The sequence below is a fragment of the Oncorhynchus mykiss genome, chromosome 17 (genome assembly GCF_057628025.1).
Source record: "Oncorhynchus mykiss isolate SJ-2025 chromosome 17, ASM5762802v1, whole genome shotgun sequence".
NCBI lineage: Eukaryota > Metazoa > Chordata > Actinopteri > Salmoniformes > Salmonidae > Oncorhynchus > Oncorhynchus mykiss.
The window spans coordinates 17,357,832-17,376,988 of NC_143038.1; the positions used below are offsets into that span (position 1 = coordinate 17,357,832).

A 19,157-nucleotide genomic window follows, 5' to 3' on the forward strand; every position below is an offset into this window, starting at 1 on the left:
ACCTAAAGACTCTCAGACCATGAGAAGCAAGATTCTCTGGTCTGATGAAACTGAATGCCAAGCATCACAACTGGAGGAAACCTGGCACCATCCCTACAGTGAAGTATAGTGGTGGCAGCATCATGCTGTGGGGATGTTTTTCAGTGGCAGGGACTGGGAGACTTGTCAGGATCGAGGCAAAGTACAGAGATCCTTGATGAAAACCTGCTCCAGGACCTCAGACTGGGGCAAAGGTTCACCTTCTAACAGGACAACGACCATAAGCACACAGTCAAGACAATGCAGTAGTGGCTTCAGGATAAATCTCTGAATGTCCTTGAGTGGTCTGGACTTGAACCCAATCTAACATCTCTGGAGAGACCTGCAAATAGCTGTCCAACAGCTCTCCCCATCCAACCTGACAGAGCTTGAGAGGATATTCAGAGAAGAATGGGAGAAAGTCCTTTAAATACAGGTGTGTCAAGCTTGTAGTGTCATACCCAAGAAGACTCAATGCTGTAATCACTGCCAAATGTGCTTCAACAAAGTACTGAGTAAAGTGTCTGAATAGTTATGTTAATGTAATATTTCAGTTTAGTTATTTTTTTAAATAAATTAGTAAATATTTCTTGAAACCAGTTTTTGCTTTGTCATCATTATATTTATTTATATATTTTTGAATTGACTGGAAGTTAACACTGCTTGAGGCACCTTTCCGTTTTGGAGACGGCAATATTAGACTTAACATGGTGGGTTAGCTTTGTGCCACAACAGATAGCAAATATCCTAATGTTATCTACATTAAAACATTTAATATTTTGTCATTGTCCAACAACAATGCCCTTTCAATTCTTTCATTAAAAAGGGATAAATCCTGTATGGATTTATGGCTATTTGATAGTCTAATAAGCTAGCTAACTACCCTGCTATGTTAAGTTTTTGGGAATACTAACGTCGGTTTCTGAGTGCTTATACTACACGAAAACACAGGTTCATTTTTTTCTCACCAGATAACTACCATATCTTTCAAACTCTGTACATGTTATGTAATAGTTTTGACACATGTAATTCATATTTAATGACTTCTCCCGTGGTTTGCTTGTGTGTTAATGCGCAGGAAGTTGAAAGACAAATTCGTTCGAAATGGCTCAGGTCAATTGGACGGGCCTACATAAGGTGAACAGGGCTAGGATATTCAAATCCGGACCAGTAAGTCCGTCATTAGTGTTGATTTTCTTTTCTCCCTGGATGTTTATTGATATCATTGATTGGTCTGAGTCCATTCAACCTTGTGTCCTTGTCATTTTAGGTCTGAATCAGTCCCAGATTTACAGGGGATGAAGTGTATGGTTTGACAAATCTTATTGAGTCTTATTAAATTCCTTTAGAAACTTTACAAAACTATGGATTTCTAATTGGACAAGTCGGTCAGTGAGTTCAATGGTACCACTTTTTTTTGACCAGTCCTAATGGTTTGGCTGTAGTGCTGGTGTGGAACAGGATGCTCCTGTTCAGGAATAATTGATGGTAGCATCCATAGTGCTTTGTGACCATGGGAACAATGGATTGACCTACATAGTGGCTGACTGTCTGGCAGTGGTGTTATTCAAATGAAGCTGTATTGTCATTGGGGGGGTCACCTCATCTCCTGTTGTCTTTTCATGTATGCTACATTCACATGGCCACATGCTCATCTCCTCAAATATATTGTAAAATGTTACTGGGCAGCAAAGGTCACAAAGTGATGGGTTATGGCTGTGCCTTGGTAAGCATTATCAATAACTATATATGTGTCCAGAATGCGTTTTCACCCAAAATGACAGGGTCTGGTGACCAAATGAATGTTCCGAAGACATTTCGTAATGTGTGCCCTCAAAGATCCCTGTCTCTCAATGATTTTGTTTCTTAGGACAATGTCAACTTTGACGCTCATAAAGCAGCATATAGCAGGTCCCCCTCCCAAAACAGGTTTCTGTCTGTTCCTGGTTAAATAAAGGTTAAATAAAATATACTAACAACATGGACATGATATCATAACACAATGGACAGATGAAAAGGCTTGTTTAGTCAATTTATTTCATATTATTAATCACATCTTTGTCAGCGTAAAGAAAATGTGAAATGTACAGTGGGGCAAAAAAGTATTTAGTCAGCCACCAATTGTGCAAGTTCTCCCACTTAAAAATATGAGAGAGGTCTGTAAATTTCATCATAGGTACACTTCAACTATGACAGACAAAATGAGGAAAAAATCCAGAAAATCACATTGTAGGATTTTTAATGAATTTATTTGCAAATTATGGTGGAAAATAAGTATTTGGTCATCTACAAACAATCAGGATTTCTGGCTCTCACAGACCTGTAACTTCTTCTTTAAGAGGCTCCTCTGTCCTCCACTCGTTACCTGTATTAACGGCACCTGTTTGAACTTGTTATCAGTATAAAATGCACCTGTCCACAACCTCAAACAGTCACACTCCAAACTCCACTATGGCCAAGACCAAAGAGCTGTCAAAGGACAACCGAAACAAAATTGTAGACCTGCACCAGGCTGGGAAGACTGAATCTGCAATAGGTAAGCAGCTTGGTTTGAAGAAATCAACTGTGGGAGCAATTATTAGGAAATGGAAGACATACAAGACCACTGATAATCTCCCTTGATCTGGGGCTCCACGCAAGATTTCACCCCGTGAGGTCAAAATGATCACAAGAACGGTGAGCAAAAATCCCAGAACCACACGGGGGGACCTAGTGAATGACCTGCAGAGAGCTGGGACCAAAGTAACAAAGCCTACCATCAGTAACACACTATGCCGCCAGGGACTCAAATCCTGCAGTGAAGTTTGCTAGAGAGCATTTGGATGATCCAGAAGAAGATTGGGAGAATGTCATATGGTCAGATGAAACCAAATTATAACTTTTTGGTAAAAACTCAACTCGTCGTGTTTGGAGGACAAAGAATGCTGAGTTGCACCCAAAGAACACCATACCTACTGTGAAGCATGGGGGTGGAAACCTCATGCTTTGGGGCTGTTTTTCTGCAAAGGGACCAGGACGACTGATCTGTGTAAAGGAAAGAATGAATGGGGCCATGTATCGTGAGATTTTGAGTGAAAACCGCCTTCCATCAGCAAGGGCATTGAAGATGAAACATGGCTGGCTGTGTCTTTCAGCATGACAATGATCCCAAACACCCAGCCCGGGCAACGAAGGAGTGGCTTCGTAAGAAGCATTTCAAGGTCCTGGAGTGGCCTAGCCAGTCTCCAGATCTCAACCCCAAAGATTTTTTTTGGAGGGAGTTAAAAGTCCGTGTTGCCCAGCAACAGCCCCAAAACATCACTGCTCTAGAGGAGATCTGCATGGAGGAATGGGCCAAAATACCAGCAACAGTGTGTGAAAACCTTGTGAAGACTTACAGAAAACGTTTAACCTCTGTCATTGCCAACAAAGGGTATATAACAAAGTATTGAGAAACTTTTGTTATTGACCAAATACTTATTTTACACCATAATTAGCAAATAAATTCATTAAAAATCCTACAATGTGATTTTCTGGATTTTTTTTTCTCATTTTGTCTGTCATAGTTGAAGTGTACCTATGATGAACATTACAGGCCTCTCATCTTTTTAAGTGGGAGAACTTGCACAATTGGTGGCTGACTAAATACTTTCTTGCCCCACTGTACATGCAAAACTCAATAATTTTTGGAATCTGAACTGAGTGATGTGAGTGTTGGCCTTTTTATACTTTGACATTTTTTAAAATACCCTTTAGAATTAAGCACCAATGTTGCTCCTTTCTATTGTCATCCTCTAATCGTACTACATTTACCTCCTATAATATGAAGTGGGGTCTGAAATGATTGACACCCTTGATAAAGATAAGCAATAATGACTGTATAAAATACGTAATTCAAATACTAAATTATATTTTATACTGATACAATTTCTCAGAGAAAGATTTTGTTTAACATGTAAAAAAAAAAATTCTCATAGGTAGGGGTCAAAATTGACATCCCTAAAGATTCTTATAAGTCAAAGTCCAAAAGGCTCCTTAACAGCTTCTACCCCCAAGCTATAAGACTGCTGAACAATGAATCAAATGGCCACCCAGACTATCTACCCTGCTGCTACTCGCTGTTTATCACATATGCATAGTCATTTTACCCATACCTACATGTACAAAATAGCTTACCTAACCTGTAACCCCACACATTGACCCGGTACCCCCTGTATATAGCCTCATTTTTATTTGACTATTTTTACTTGAGTTTTAGTAAATATTTTCTTAACTCCTCTTGAGCTGCATTGTTGGTTAAGGGCTTGTAAGTAAGCATTTCACAGTAAGGTCTACCTACACCTGTTCTATTCAGGGCATGTGACAAATACAATTTCGATTTGATTATAAGTAAAGGGGTCAAGTTTTGTTTTGGTTGTGTTTCAGATTTTGTGCAGAGTAGAAATGAATGGTAAATGTATTGTCATTTGAGTCACTTTTATTGTGAATAGAATGTGTGTCTAAACACCTCTACATGAATGTGAGTGAGAAATTTAGAGGGTCAAAGATCATACCCCCCAAGACATGCTAACTTCCCCTGGTTTTTGTAATGGTGAGAGGTTAGCATGTCTTGAGGGGTATGATCTTTGACCTTCTACATTTCTCACTCACATTCATGTAGAAGTGTTTAGAAACACATTATTCTATTCTTATTTTCAATGTCTCCAAAATGACCACAATAGATAATTTACCATTTCTATTGGGCACAAAATAATCTAAAATGGAGGCAAAACGAACCGTGAAGGCATCCAATAAGTTTTGTAGTGTCAAGCTTGATGTAGTCATTGCATACTAGGAATATGGGACCAAATACTAATCTTTTGACTACTTTATTAATAAGAATATTTTGGTGTGTCAATTTTGACCCCTACTTTTTCTTCTTCTCTATCTTTCCAATTTTTTGGAGCGTACAATATAGCTTCATATTTGTTCATTTTTTTCCCCCATCATTATTGTTCATCTTTATCAAGGGTGTCAATAATTTCGGAGCCCACTAAGTGCTTACTGGTCCTACAATTTGTTTTTTTTTAGAATAACAGTGACATATTGAATGATACACAGATGTTCTTGGGGCTCACCCAAAAAACACCAATGATGAGGAAATCATATCACATTACTTTCCTCTGTGCTTTCAGGTGCTTCTCTTTGTCTTCTCTGTACTGCGGAAAGTGGCCTGGGATTATGGACGCCTGGCATTGGTGACAGATGCTGACAGGTAGGCCTAACAAATGACTCTGAGGTGTTACATGGTACGCACATGCACGCGCACACACGTATACTGCCCTGATGTAGTCCTACTGGTCATTAGCCCTTGTCCGTTGAATTGTGAGAATGACTTGCCTGTTATGACTGTGTGCCTTAAGTAACCCCATCACCATTCCTTCCTACCTCTTCCCTCAGGATTATTGGTTTGCAAGTCATTCAGGGAGACTGAATGACTCACTGTCACTTACATACTACTAATTTCTGGAGCTGAACAACGACTGTCTGGGCTGCAGGGTTTGCTCACATAGCAGAGCAACAAAATAGGGAATATTTTCACCAGTTTATTATCGTAACCCATTGGGATACTTATTAATCAATTATGATTAATGTATGGTTTGGGTATGTTGGTAATTATAATGGAAATAATTTCTAACTAGTTAGCATACTTACTGTATTTTACTGTTGTATCAAATCGATCACCTTGAATGTACATGATCTGGTGCAGTGCATTAAGAAGAGAAATAACACGTTTTGAACTCCTTGAGTACTGAATCAGTCATTCACTGAGAACTGGGTCTTGTCATGGTCGCTCTGCTCATATCGACCTCATTATTTCTCCTCCAGGCATTTCCCCATGCAGACACATGCACATACATACTTTGGACATGGTCAAAAGGCAAAATTAAAGGGTTAGCTTTCTGCCTCCATCTTATTTTTATAGGGTTAGCTATCTGACATTAAAAGTTGACCGTCATATTATACATCAGTGATCATCAATTCATGAATTTCGTCAACCAATTTGTTCCATAAAACAAGCGTATACTTAAGAGACTTGTCCAGGTAATCCAGTGTATACTTGCACTCTGTTATGACGATGTAGGCAAACTTTCTGGCAGTTGTCCTTTTGGGCTTTATGTCCTATTGGGGGAATATTGAGAGTTGGCCTTGCCCAACCAGACACAGGCTTATGCAAGATTTTCAAAACTGCCACAACAAATTAGTTTGGAAAAATATTCGGTAGCACTTTTTTATAATAACTCCACATAATAAAGCATTTATAATGTATTCGTTAATAGTTTATTAATCATTACTCCCACATTTGTAAATGTTAGTAACCTAGTTATTCACGCATTTATAAACAACTTTTTAAAGTAGGCCTATTTGCTTGGCCTCATCTAAAGTGTGGGCTATTTATACTTTATAAATAATTCATAAATGTTTTGAGTATACATTGTAATTTCACAAAAAGATGCACATGCCATAGTAGACATTCCAGCAGTACCTGATGCTCCATAAGGTCTCAAAATGACCCAAGAACATATTAATGGTTAAGCAATAAGCACACGGTACAGAGGATGTTTAAGAAAATATATTGAACATTTTATTCCAAAGCTGTTTAATATTGTAATGTGTCAATTCATACACACTCTTTTCTGAGTGAAATACAATTTTTGGTCTGAAAATGCTAACATAAGTGTTTTGTTTCTACGAAAACCAAATTGTAGTTTGAGGTCACTCCTTAGAGCAGTCTAATCTCGTGTAATTTGGTCAACTACAGGATTACATTTTTTGCGTGGTAGGTACGGGAGCAAAACAGTGAGGAAGTTTAGCCTTGCGCTTCTACGCTCTTAGGTTGTTGCGGAAATTGACCCACTATGCTGTTTCATTTGTGCACCTACGTCATATCACTGAGTGTACCTGTAGCCCTTTACGCTCGTACCCGTATGTATACAGGTTGAAAATAGCAGATTTTGGCACTTAAGCACCTAAAATGGAACACAGTGGCTGTACAGTAACATGATATAAATGGCGTCAGAGCTCAGGCTTTGCGCTGCATGGGTTTTGACTGACAGTCGTCCTGAACCTGAGCACCAAACGCATCAAAAAGTTGCCCCCATCCCTCCTGCTAATTGGGCAACTTTTGCACATTTTTTGTTTGAGTGAGGGAAATGCTGTAAATTTAAGAGGACTCAATGAATTTTGAAAGATGAGACATTGAGGATTATAATACATACCAATTTGATGTCATACTACTGTAGCAACTCAAACACCTGTAAGTCCAAAATGTGCACTTCACATTTCCATATCACATTTTCATAAACAGTGTTTTTGATGTACAGTTACAAGATGACTGGGTTGTTCTGAACAGAATAAGCCTATGTTTGTCTATTGTGAAGAAAATTTGCAATGGGACACGCACCTGAATGCACTCATGACTGCTTTCTATGAGCATCAAAAATTACAATCTGTTTCTCTGAATTGCCCTGTGAAAGCCTAACACTTAAGATTATATTTTAGAACTTAGCTAGTCGTAAACAACAGTAATTGGTGTGGAGATTGTAATTGATGCAGAGTTATGTTCCAAACCAAACAACTACCAGTGTCCCTGCCCTACTTCCTCAAGGGCACAGCTAGGAGAACAAACAAAAATAACACCTTATAGTTGAACTCTTCTTTGAGTCATAAAACTGCATTGAAATTACTTAGGAACTATGCACACTTTGGAGGGGGCTTTGGCCACTTGGAGACACATGTTAGTCCTCTCAGTCAAACCCTTGTAATGTTGCACCTACCCCACCTTTTCCAAAAGTATTTTTGTGTTACTGACTGTATCCAGAGTATTTTCAGATTTTGTTCCAACAAATACAGTGAAAAGTACAGTAAATGTAAACTGGACATACAATCAACACTAACAACAGGTGAACTGCTGTGTCCTCAATTTTGACCTAATAATTTTTCCAATGTATCCACACTGTTCCCTTTCAATTGCTTATACACATACTTTTCATATTTCTTCTGGAAGAAACATTTTAATTAAGCCTGATCCAAGTAGGTACATTCCCATGTGTGTAAAGGGTTAAGTAACCTGTCTTTTTGTAATCATACAAAATGTAACATATCACACTATTTTGAGTCTCATCTTTACATTTACTATGTTACGTCTAGTCTTTGATGCCAGGCTGTTTTTCATTATAATTATTTTTTACACTAATAGAGTAAATATCCAACTCTAATAGTTGATTACTCTTTTTAGTGTCATTTTAGTATACTCTTGCAATTTTACACTTATCTGGGTTTTGAATTAACAGTCAACTCCATCAGTTTACATCTTCTGAAGTGTAAGGGTGATGCCTTATTTGCATATCTTAATGTGTCACGTTATGGTAACTAGCAAAGTAATATCCAATTCCTGTTGGTAGCCAACTCAAGGGAAGATATCACGACTTGCATTCAGAAAGCCTGTCGGAGCAGAAAGTAAAAAACAAAGGATTATAAACAATCAATGTACATGCAAAAAGACAGGTATTAAAATAAACGCAAAAAAAAAAATCTACCTGCAACGGAGCATGCTGGGAAATATGAGAGGCCCCTCCCACACCTGTGGATACTCCATACAGTGCCTTGCGAAAGTATTCAGCCCCCTTGAACTTTGCGACCTTTTGCCACATTTCAGGCTTCAAACATAAAGATATAAAACTGTATTTTTTTGTGAAGAATCAACAACAAGTGGGACACAATCATGAAGTGGAACGACATTTATTGGATATTTCAAACTTTTTTAACAAATCAAAAACTGAAAAATTGGGCGTGCAAAATTATTCAGCCCCTTTACCTTCAGTGCAGCAAACTCTCTCCAGAAGTTCAGTGAGGATCTCTGAATGATCCAATGTTGACCTAAATGACTAATGATGATAAATACAATCCACCTGTGTGTAATCAAGTCTCCGTATAAATGCACCTGCACTGTGATAGTCTCAGAGGTCCGTTAAAAGCGCAGAGAGCATCATGAAGAACAAGGAACACACCAGGCAGGTCCGAGATACTGTTGTGAAGAAGTTTAAAGCCGGATTTGGATACAAAAAGATTTCCCAAGCTTTAAACATCCCAAGGAGCACTGTGCAAGCGATAATATTGAAATGGAAGGAGTATCAGACCACTGCAAATCTACCAAGACCTGGCCGTTTCTCTAAACTTTCAGCTCATACAAGGAGAAGACTGATCAGAGATGCAGCCAAGAGGCCCATGATCACTCTGGATGAACTGCAGAGCTCTACAGCTGAGGTGGGAGACTCTGTCCATAGGACAACAATCAGTTGTATATTGCACAAATCTGGCCTTTATGGAAGAGTGGCAAGAAAGCCATTTCTTAAAGATATCCATTAAAAGTGTTGTTTAAAGTTTGCCACAAGCCACCTGGGAGACACACCAAACATGTGGAAGAAGGTGGTCTGGTCAGATGAAACCAAAATTGAACTTTTTGGCAACAATGCAAAACATTATGTTGGGCGTAAAAGCAACACAGGTCATCACCCTGAACACACCATCCCCACTGTTAAACATGGTGGTGGCAGCATCATGGTTTGGGCCTGCTTTTCTTCAGCAGGGACAGGGAAGATGGTTAAAATTGATGGGAAGATGGATGGAGCCAAATACAGGACCATTCTGGAAGAAAACCTGATGGAGTCTGCAAAAGACCTGAGACTGGGATGGAGATTTGTCTTCCAACAAGACAATGATCCAAAACATAAAGCAAAATCTACAATGGAATGGTTCAAAAATAAACATATCCAGGTGTTAGAATGGCCAAGTCAAAGTCCAGACCTGAATCCAATCGAGAATCTGTGGAAAGAACTGAAAACTGCTGTTCACAAATGCTCTCCATCCAACCTCACTGAGCTCGAGCTGTTTTGCAAGGAGGAATGGGAAAAAATGTCAGTCTCTCGATGTGCAAAACTGATAGAGACATACCCCAAGCGACTTACAGCTGTAATCGCAGCAAAAGGTGGCGCTACAAAGTATTAACTTAAGGGGGCTGAATAGTTTTGCACGCCCAATTTTTCAGTTTATGATTTGTTAAAAAAGTTTGAAATATCCAATAAATGTCGTTCCACTTCATGATTGTGTCCCACTTGTTGTTGATTCTTCACAAAAAAATACAGTTTTATATCTTTATGTTTGAAGCCTGAAATGTGGTAAAAGGTCGCAAAGTTCAAGGGGGCCGAATACTTTCGCAAGGCACTGTAGATTTAACTCCCTGTCTCTGTTTTATTCTTAATTGAGTCAAAAGTACTCCGACCCAACTAACTCCAGAGAGCGTATCACGCTGAGGGTTAAAATAACTCAAGTGGAGTCAATTTAACCCTAACAATTTTTACACCGTGATTTCAACTCTCCTTGATTTACTGTGTACCAATCCTGGATGGCCCCTTATAAGTACAATAATAGTTGAAGACTTATTTGGTTACTTTAAAGTGACCTGGGTCTGCTCATGGATATGATGTATGAGATTTCTAAGTGCTTCATTTTCTTTGAAATCGTTCTTTCCTCCCATTAATTTAAAGGACAGCGAGAGAGAGGGGCGAACCGTTTCCTGCTATAGTCCCACAGCTGACTGAACAATCTCTTTTGTGCCACATACTTCCTGTTTTCTTGTCTGTCCCGCTCCATCTCCCTTGTCACTCCCTACACACACACACTAGTGCTGAGTGATTTCATGTTTTTTGAGGATGATTTGGTTACGGTTCGGTTTTTGAAAAATAGTCACGGTCTTCAATATTGGTAAGATTTTTGTTTTTCTTCTGTAACTACACATAATAAAACAATTAGCTAATAAAAGCCCCATGAAGGTAGTGACTGCCAATATTACTGCCTATCACTTAATTCATTCGTTGCCGGTTCATAGTCCAAAAAAGTTTCCCAGCTTTCCCCAAAATTACGCTGCTGACAGAAGTGGAGCCACTGCCTGCGTCGGCCATATGGTCACGTACTGCACAGCGCTGTTGTAACTTTCCACCGTCTGGCTTGCACAGCAAAGCTGCTCTACAAGCAAACACATTTTTGGGCGGGAAAGAGAGGCAAGCACCTAATGCTATACTAACTGCTCCTGCGCCTAGATGGAGAAAAACGCACCCTTTTGTCTCCGTGTATGCCCAGGCAAGAACGGGCAGCTGTCTGCAAGGGTGGATTGTTGTCAATGTACTTAATTACCACATTTTCTGCACTAAACTATGTTGAACTTCCCACAGTTTGTACTGGATTTGATTTCTCTCTAGAGAAACAGCGTGGTGAGTTCAGATAAAAACGTTGGTCAATGAGTAAACCGGGCCCACATTTTTGTTAATTGGTCAGCACTAACAGACGCACTCACACACACAGCTGTTTTCTTGCTTTCAGGGGTTCTTTCAGAGCTGTGATGAAGCAGGGGTCACCAGTGTGGGAGTTGTATGTCTGTGTGTGTGGTGAGGATTGTGGGGTGACATTTGATCAGGGCCCATGTGATGTGATGGATCGCCCCTCAACCTCACCCCACCTATGGCTCTCATAAACCTGTCCTGCTCCTATACATTGTGTAACATCTAATTTGTTGACACTTCAGGATTTCTATCCAGGACTAACCTTAATGAAGTAAATGTGTACTCCTTTTCATGCCGATTATGCTCATTTTTCCTGTTTTTTTTTGTTTGTTTCACTGTGAAGATCGAAGAAGCGTTTCAACGGATTGGAGGAGCGGGAATAGTATGTTGTTTTTAAACACGTTTTGATTATCTCCTGGTTTTCCAATGTCGTCTTCTCTCTTCCCTGGTTGCTTTACTGTCCTAACTGTACTTGTCCTGCTCACTGGTGGACTAACACTCTCTTTTTTCCTTTCAGGTGTGTGTGTGTGTGTGTGTGTGCTTGCATTCCAATTCCATAATGTACTGCAATCAACTCCAATTGGGGTGTCCTGTGGGTTGGTGTGTGTGTGAGAAAGGTTTATGTGTATCTATCTTATTAACAAGCAAGATGGTTTGGTGTGAGGGCTCCGTCACTGCTTTTTGCTGTGGATTTATTGGGTGTCGACTCTGACTTTGGTTAACCCACCATAAGTGCCTTGTGTGTCATTAACCATACTGTTGACTTCCACCAGTGTATCTGCCATGGCTTCTGATGCTTTTGACTGTCACCTAACATATGAATCTTTTGACATGCATGCTTCCTTTTTACATATTTGAATATAACATAGTCGGAGAAGAGAAAAGGGTAACTATGATACACTGAGAGCAAATAATACAAGGTAAACGGTGAATCAGGGTGGATGTGAACTTCCCTAGGCCCTCTTGCTGTGGCGTCTTTGTGAATCCTTGTGACATTAGCTGTGATGATAGCACCTCCCGAGTGGACCCTTTATTAGACGATAAGAAGCCAAGTTCTCAACAGGCTGGGTTCTCAGTCAAAAAATGACCCCTTCCCCTCTGTCCATTCAGGGCTATGAAGGGGTCAATAAAAGCAGAGGAAAGGAGTGTTTTCAGATTGGAATCCAGCTAGAAAGTGGAATGTGGTCTTCTGTCCTGACGGATGAATGCCCCCATTTCTGTACATGTCGTCACTGGACTAAGTTTATTGTTGGACCGTGGTAGATCTTCTGTTGTAGGATGTAAGAGTGGGAGATTACAATACACACCCAGTGCTGCATCTATAACAACCTATTTGTAGACTTTGGGCCCTATTCAAAATCGCTAACTGTCTTTCCGGAATAGGTCAAAAACAAATCCTACCCTTCAAGAAATTATGGAGTAATACTGTTGTTGTTGAGGCCAGGCACCACACTAATGGTCCCCCCCCCCTTAATCACAATCACCTAGGCTGTAGAGCCCCACTCTGGAGGTGTCATAATACCCTTAAAACCTAGCAGTTAAACAGGGAAATGGTTCCAATCATTTAAAAAAAAAAACATTTTTCCCACAGGGGATTTTAGAAACACTTAAAACAAGGGATGTGTTTCATGTAGGCTTACCCTGGCGTGAAGTTTTGATAACCATGTAATTCTCTCTCGGTCAATGTGATTTTATCAATATATTCGGCTCCATTTACTCTCGGATTCGAAAATGCTAATTAGCATCAAAGTAGACATCATGCAAAACTACAAATCCCTGCAAGGTCCTGCACATCATCTCTAGCTGACACCTTTACTAAAAAGTATTGTGTCAATTTAAAACTTGCACAAGACAGTTCACAGAACCGTCAGTTTTAAAGAAATGTAGCCAATTTATTCATTATTACATTTAGCTAATGTTAGATGGTTAATCCATGACCTTTGCCTTGATTCGGCAGTCTCGTTCAGATCATCATGGCATTTGCAGTTCTTTATGATAGCCACATTAGCAGCTAATTAGCATTTCATTTTGGGGGGTGGGGGGGGGGGGGGGTAAATACAGGCAAATATATTGATCGAAGTCACCTTGTCCTAGAAAGATTTACATGGTTATCCAAACCTCACGCCAGGGTAAGCCTACACGAAACACAGCCCTTATTTGAAGCATTTCTAAATCCCCTATGGGAAAGATCTATGGTGGAATAATTATTGGAACCATTTCCCTGTTTGACCTCCTAGGTTTTATGGGTATTATGACTCATACTGTGGTACTCTAATTAAATATGCAAATATTTGCATATCCTGTAAATCCATTTTTCTGGAAACTGTCAGTCATTAGGGGCGGCAGGTAGCCTAGTGGTTAGAGCGTTGGACTAGTAACCAAAAGGTTGCAAGATCGAATCCCCGAGCTGACAAGGTAAAAATCTGTCATTCTACCCCTGAACAAGGCAGTTAGGCCGTCATTGAAAATAAGAATTTGTTCGTAACTGACTTGCCTAGCTAAATAAAGGTAAAATAAACACAAAACATTTGCCCGTAGTGCCTGGCCTTGAGTTGCAGTTTTTTGTTTTAACATGTTTGAGTACATAACCCAAAACAGGCTTTCTTATAGCGTAAAAAAAAACTATTGCTCATGATGAGAAGACAGTTAATAGGTTGAATTGAATATGGCCCTTGGCGTTTAAAGCATAAGACAATGCATGTCCATTGCTCAGTGGAGCTCTAATCACAAAATGAGATTATGCATATCAAAGATGGTACACTACATGACCAAAGTATGTGGACACCTGCTCGTCGAACATCTCATTCCAAAATCATGGGTATTAATATGGAGTTGGTCCCCCTCTTTGCTGCTATAACAGCCTCCACTCTTCTAGGAAGGTTTTCCACTAGATGTTGGAACATTGCTGCGGGATCTTGCTTCCATTCAGCCACAAGCATTTAGTGAGGTTGGACACTGATGTTGGGCGAACCATTACTCCTCCTTCACCAAACTTTACAGTTGGCACTATGCATTGAGGCAAGGAGCGTTCGCCTGGTATCCGCCAAACCCAGATTTGTCCGTCGGATTGCCAGATGGTGACGCGTGCTTCATCACTCGTGAGAATGCGTTTCCACTGCTCTGGAGTCCAATGGTGATGACCTTTACACCACTCCATCCGACGCTTGGCATTGCACATGGTGATCTTAGGCTTGTGTGCGGCTGGTCGGCCATGGAAACCCATTTCATGAAGCTCCCGACGAACAGTTCTTGTGTTGACGTTGCTTCCATAGGCAGTTTGGAACTCTGTAGTGATTGTTGCTCTTCAGCACTCTGCTGTCCCGTTCTGTGAGCTTGTGGCCTACCGCTTCACGGCTGAGCCGTTGTTGCTCCTAGACATTTCCACAATATTTACAGTTGACCGGGGGGCAGCTCTAGAAGGGAAGAAATTTAACGAATTTACTTGTTGGAAAGGTGTCATCTTATGACGGTGCCACGTTGAAAGTCACTGAGCTCTTCAGTAAGGCCATTCTACTGCCAATATTTGTCTGGAGATTGCATGGCTATGTGCTCGATGTTATACACCTGTCAGCAATGAGTGTGTTTGAAATAGTCAAATCCACTAATGTGAAGGTGAGTCCACATACTTTTGTATATATAGTGTATTTCCTCAGGCATGATAGGCAGCACAATGCAATGGTGGCCAACATAGATCATTCAAAGCCTTTCTTCAGTCTAAAAATTATACTGCCAGCACACAACCATTATTTGGCTTGAGGGTACCCTCAATGATGCCTACCTTAATGTCTGGATGCTTGGCATGCATGGACCACCCTCAGCCAGAGTTGTGTTGGTCTGAGTTGCACACTGTGTATGTCTCTTGTCCTATAGAGTGAGGGGTAACCCTTTACTTGATACCTCCCTGACAAGGCAGATGTCATAAACCGTCATTACACTGTTGGCTGATTCTACCAGACTTTACAGTCATGACACAAACCATAATCTAGACATCTATCCAGCCCCACGAGTTTGATGTTTGTGTAGTTACAAATGTTGAACTCGTGGAGCTGGACATCTATTATGTCATTCACATAGCAGCCCTGTTGATGTTGACCTTGGTGTGGGGAGTTCAAGTGAAATGTTGTGTGATTTTGTTAGTGCATAGTATCTACAGTAAAAAGTCAAATGTAGGATTATCTCATGTGACAATGACTAAATTAACTGTTTTCTGATTGACGCCTCTGTACGTACCAAGTCAGCAATGCTTGATTGGCCAGTAATTCCGCTGAGGGATGATGGGATCTTGAATGTGTCATGTTAGACCCTCCGAGAGATGGAGAGTTTATCAAACTGACTATAAAATATACACAGAATGGCATGGTTCTACAGACATTGTTGAGTAACTGTTATGGTTTCATTAATAAATTGAAATTTTTGATGATAAATATGCAGCAGTGAAACATGTGGGTTGGGGTCAAATTATATTTAAATGTTGTAAATTCAGGAAGTAAACTGACATTCCAATTTTCTGTTTACTTTCTGAATTGATGGAATTAAAATGGAATCGACCTCATTAGCTTTTCCTCTAGCCTCAATTCCATTCTGTTTCAAACCACAAATTAACAAACTAAACCACAGTTGCAGGACCCGGTCCTGCCTTGTTCTCCGTGCCTCCATCAAAGCCTGACACTTGTCCTCTGTTTCCAGTGTTGCCTCAGCTCTGCATTCTGAAACGCCAGACCGCTATGAACGTCTCACTTCAGTCTCCAGCTCTGTCGACTTCGATCAACGGGATAACGTGAGAAATCCCTCCCTACTCCCTCCCTCCGAATGTTTCCCCACCACTGAGGTTGTCTCCTACTGGTCACACGTGCATCTCTTTAATCGACTCCATTGGCTTTGCCTCCCATCCCTGTTAAATAATGCAAGATAAGTAGAGGACTGTAAAGCCGCTGGCTGCCAGCCTTGGATGTGGGTGGAGTCAGGTCCGTCAGACACAGAGTTTCACTTGGTGACTCCTGATAGAGACTTCCCACCCCTTATCGATTCAGTACATAGATGTTTTATCATAAGGGAGACTTATCTCCTTATCTCTCTTGACTCTTCCAAGTAATGCAACACAGTATTGTATGTGGTGATAGTTTTAATTAATATCCTTAAGATGAAATGCCCCAATGCGTGGAACAGACACTCATACATATTTTAAAACTTGTGACTTTTACAGAAATATAAGCTAAACCAGTCAGTTATCCAAACACCAATGTCACTCAAGAACATTCTATGGAACTCCATACGATATCCCAGAGTCATGTGTAGCACTGTAATCACCCTAGTAGGTAAATTCAGTCCACGTTATCTCTTTCTACCTCCTAGCCTTTTAATCCCAGCTGGTAGGCTAAGGCTCTGCCTCCACTCTCCCTGTCTGTTCACTAAAACTCACATCACGATTGGGCCACTGCTATAGCTGTCCTGATCATGTTGGTTTTACCCCAGACAGTCCCCTGTTTATTGCCCTCTCTGATCATACAGTACTTGCACCCCAATTAAAAAAATTGCAGATAAAGGAACACTGTAGTTTAATTCTAAATGTTTACACTATGTTTTGAGTTTAGGTTTCACATCAACATCCAATAACCATGAGAATAGCATGTTGGATTTAACACCTCTGATACAGAATAAACCAGCATTGTTTTTTATTTATCTGCAATTGATTGAATTGGGGCCTAAAAACGAAAACACTTTATAATGCATCACCACTGTCAAATTATTTGATTGTGTGGAATTTCATTTTATTTATTTTTTTATCTCCATCTGTTGAAAAGCGACTGTTTTCAACTGCAATTTTTTTGTTTTAAACTGCATATTTTTCAAATGTCTGATTGTCATTGTGCATGTCTACACTGCAGGGCTTCTGTTCCTGGTTAACTGCCATCTTCAGAATAAAGTAAGTGAGTCTGTTATCAACGTTCTATGTAAATACTTGATTGGGAAAAAGCTAGAGATCATGCACATCAAGTTGCCACAAAAATGTGCTACTGAATGAATAGTAATGCTAATGTGCTAAAGGTCACCTCTGATCGGAACAAACAGTGATAAATAACTATGGCCCTATTTCAAAACATTCTTGCCTCTCAAAAATATTAGAATCCTTGATTAATTCTCAGCTACAATCTTTCTTATCTATGAAATATATAAAGAATGTTCACCGGTCTGTTTTTTAGACCAGGACATAGCACCATCTCTGCTGCATCCCAAATACAATATTAGCATGTCAAGTGGCTAGTTAGCTGTAAAATTGCCTAAAAGAAGTTGCACTATCAATTTAGGAGTCTCCAATCTCACCATGTTCAACCTGTGAATAATGCGCCTCAGGGTGGGGTTTAACATTTGAGGAGATGGTAAACGTTGCCCGCGGCAATGGGCCGCGCAGTGCATTCTGGGTGAAGGCGCACTCTTCTGCAAAGAGTGAATGGGAGTCTGTTGGACGCTAGCTCAAAACCCAACACGAATTTTGTCAAAAAGAAGTACAACATTACAAATCTTTTCCGAGATGTGCGATAATTAACTTGCTATCTGTAATATCGTATAGCTCGTTACATTGCGTACTTTCGAGGACAATAGGCACATTCCTCGACATATATACTGACTTTGAGAAGGGATTGTGTGACGATTAGTTTAGCAACCGTGTGACGCAGCATGACAATGTGAATGCGATTAGTCGACAGTCTGCTGGGTGGGGTTTATACTTTCCATTATTCATTAGATTCCTTGGATTCCTATCTCCTTTCTATAATATCTCTGACAACGGCACCATACAATTCACCCCGGACTAAAAAGGCAGAAAATGTGCTAGACCCTCCGTTAAATTACACATTTCTCGAGGTAGGAATATCACAAAAATAAAATCAATGGCTCATTCAAGAGAAGACACCCTCCTGAGTTTTGACATCGGCCGGTATTGAAATATGACCTGTACGATAGACGTTTTTGCAATCCTAAATGTCATATTCCTGTTAACTTCCAGTGTAGTGAGAGCAACTTAATCAGTTCTACGTCATACTGGCCGGATTTCTGTCTGCTTGAACCCCAATAACTCGGATGTGTGAACCTTTTCCTTTAAAAACTACTACAGATCTAACATAATATGTATCTATTGATGGTGTTTTGAAAATAATTACTTGCTCCTACCTGGGCTCGAATCAGGAACACAACGACAACGGCCACCCTCGAAGCAGCGTTACCCATGCAGAGCAAGGGGAACAACCACTCCAAGTCTGAGCGAGTGACGTTTGAAACGGTATTAGCGCGCACCCCGCTAACTAGCTAGCCATTTCACATCGGTTACACCAGCCTAATATCAGGAGTTGATAGGCTTGAAGTCATAAACAGCTGAAGTGAATTGGGTGAATGGAGTGAATTGGCAGCAGTCGCTCTAATGCCAAATGCACGAAAGTGCTGTTTGAATGAATGCTTACGAGCCTGCTGCTGCCTACCATTGCTCAGTCAGACTGCTCTATCAAATCATAGACAGTTATAACATGATAATAACACACAGAAATACGAGCCTTAGGTCATTAATATGGCCAAATCCGGAAACTATCATCTCGAAAACAAGACGTTTATTCTTTCAGTGAAATACAGAACCATTCTGTATTTTATCTAACGAGTGGCATCCATAAGTCTAAATATTCTTGTTACATTGCACAACCTTCAACCTTATGTAATAATTACGTCAAATTCTGGTAAATTAGGCGGCCCAAAATGTTGCATATACACTAACTCTGCGTGCAATGAACGCAAGAG

The 19,157-nt window shown here is 40.2% G+C and overlaps 1 protein-coding gene across 5 annotated transcripts in view; it reads left to right on the plus strand.

Annotated features, from left to right (window-relative positions):
• LOC110493827 (mechanosensitive cation channel TMEM63B) overlaps positions 1 to 19,157 on the plus strand; it is a 103,157-nt gene that overhangs the window by 33,151 nt on the left and 50,849 nt on the right. For 3 of the 5 annotated variants that reach the window (XM_021568331.3, XM_090204947.1, XM_090204948.1), the window contains exons 3-5: positions 5,172 to 5,251; positions 16,062 to 16,152; positions 17,261 to 17,298. In XM_021568331.3, the coding sequence (XP_021424006.1) occupies positions 5,172 to 5,251; positions 16,062 to 16,152; positions 17,261 to 17,298 (209 nt within the window). Of the gene's footprint in view, positions 1 to 5,171; positions 5,252 to 11,718; positions 11,758 to 16,061; positions 16,153 to 17,260; positions 17,299 to 19,157 lie in introns of all 5 variants that reach the window. The other 2 variants (XM_021568328.3, XM_021568329.3) reach the window with 1 other exon arrangement.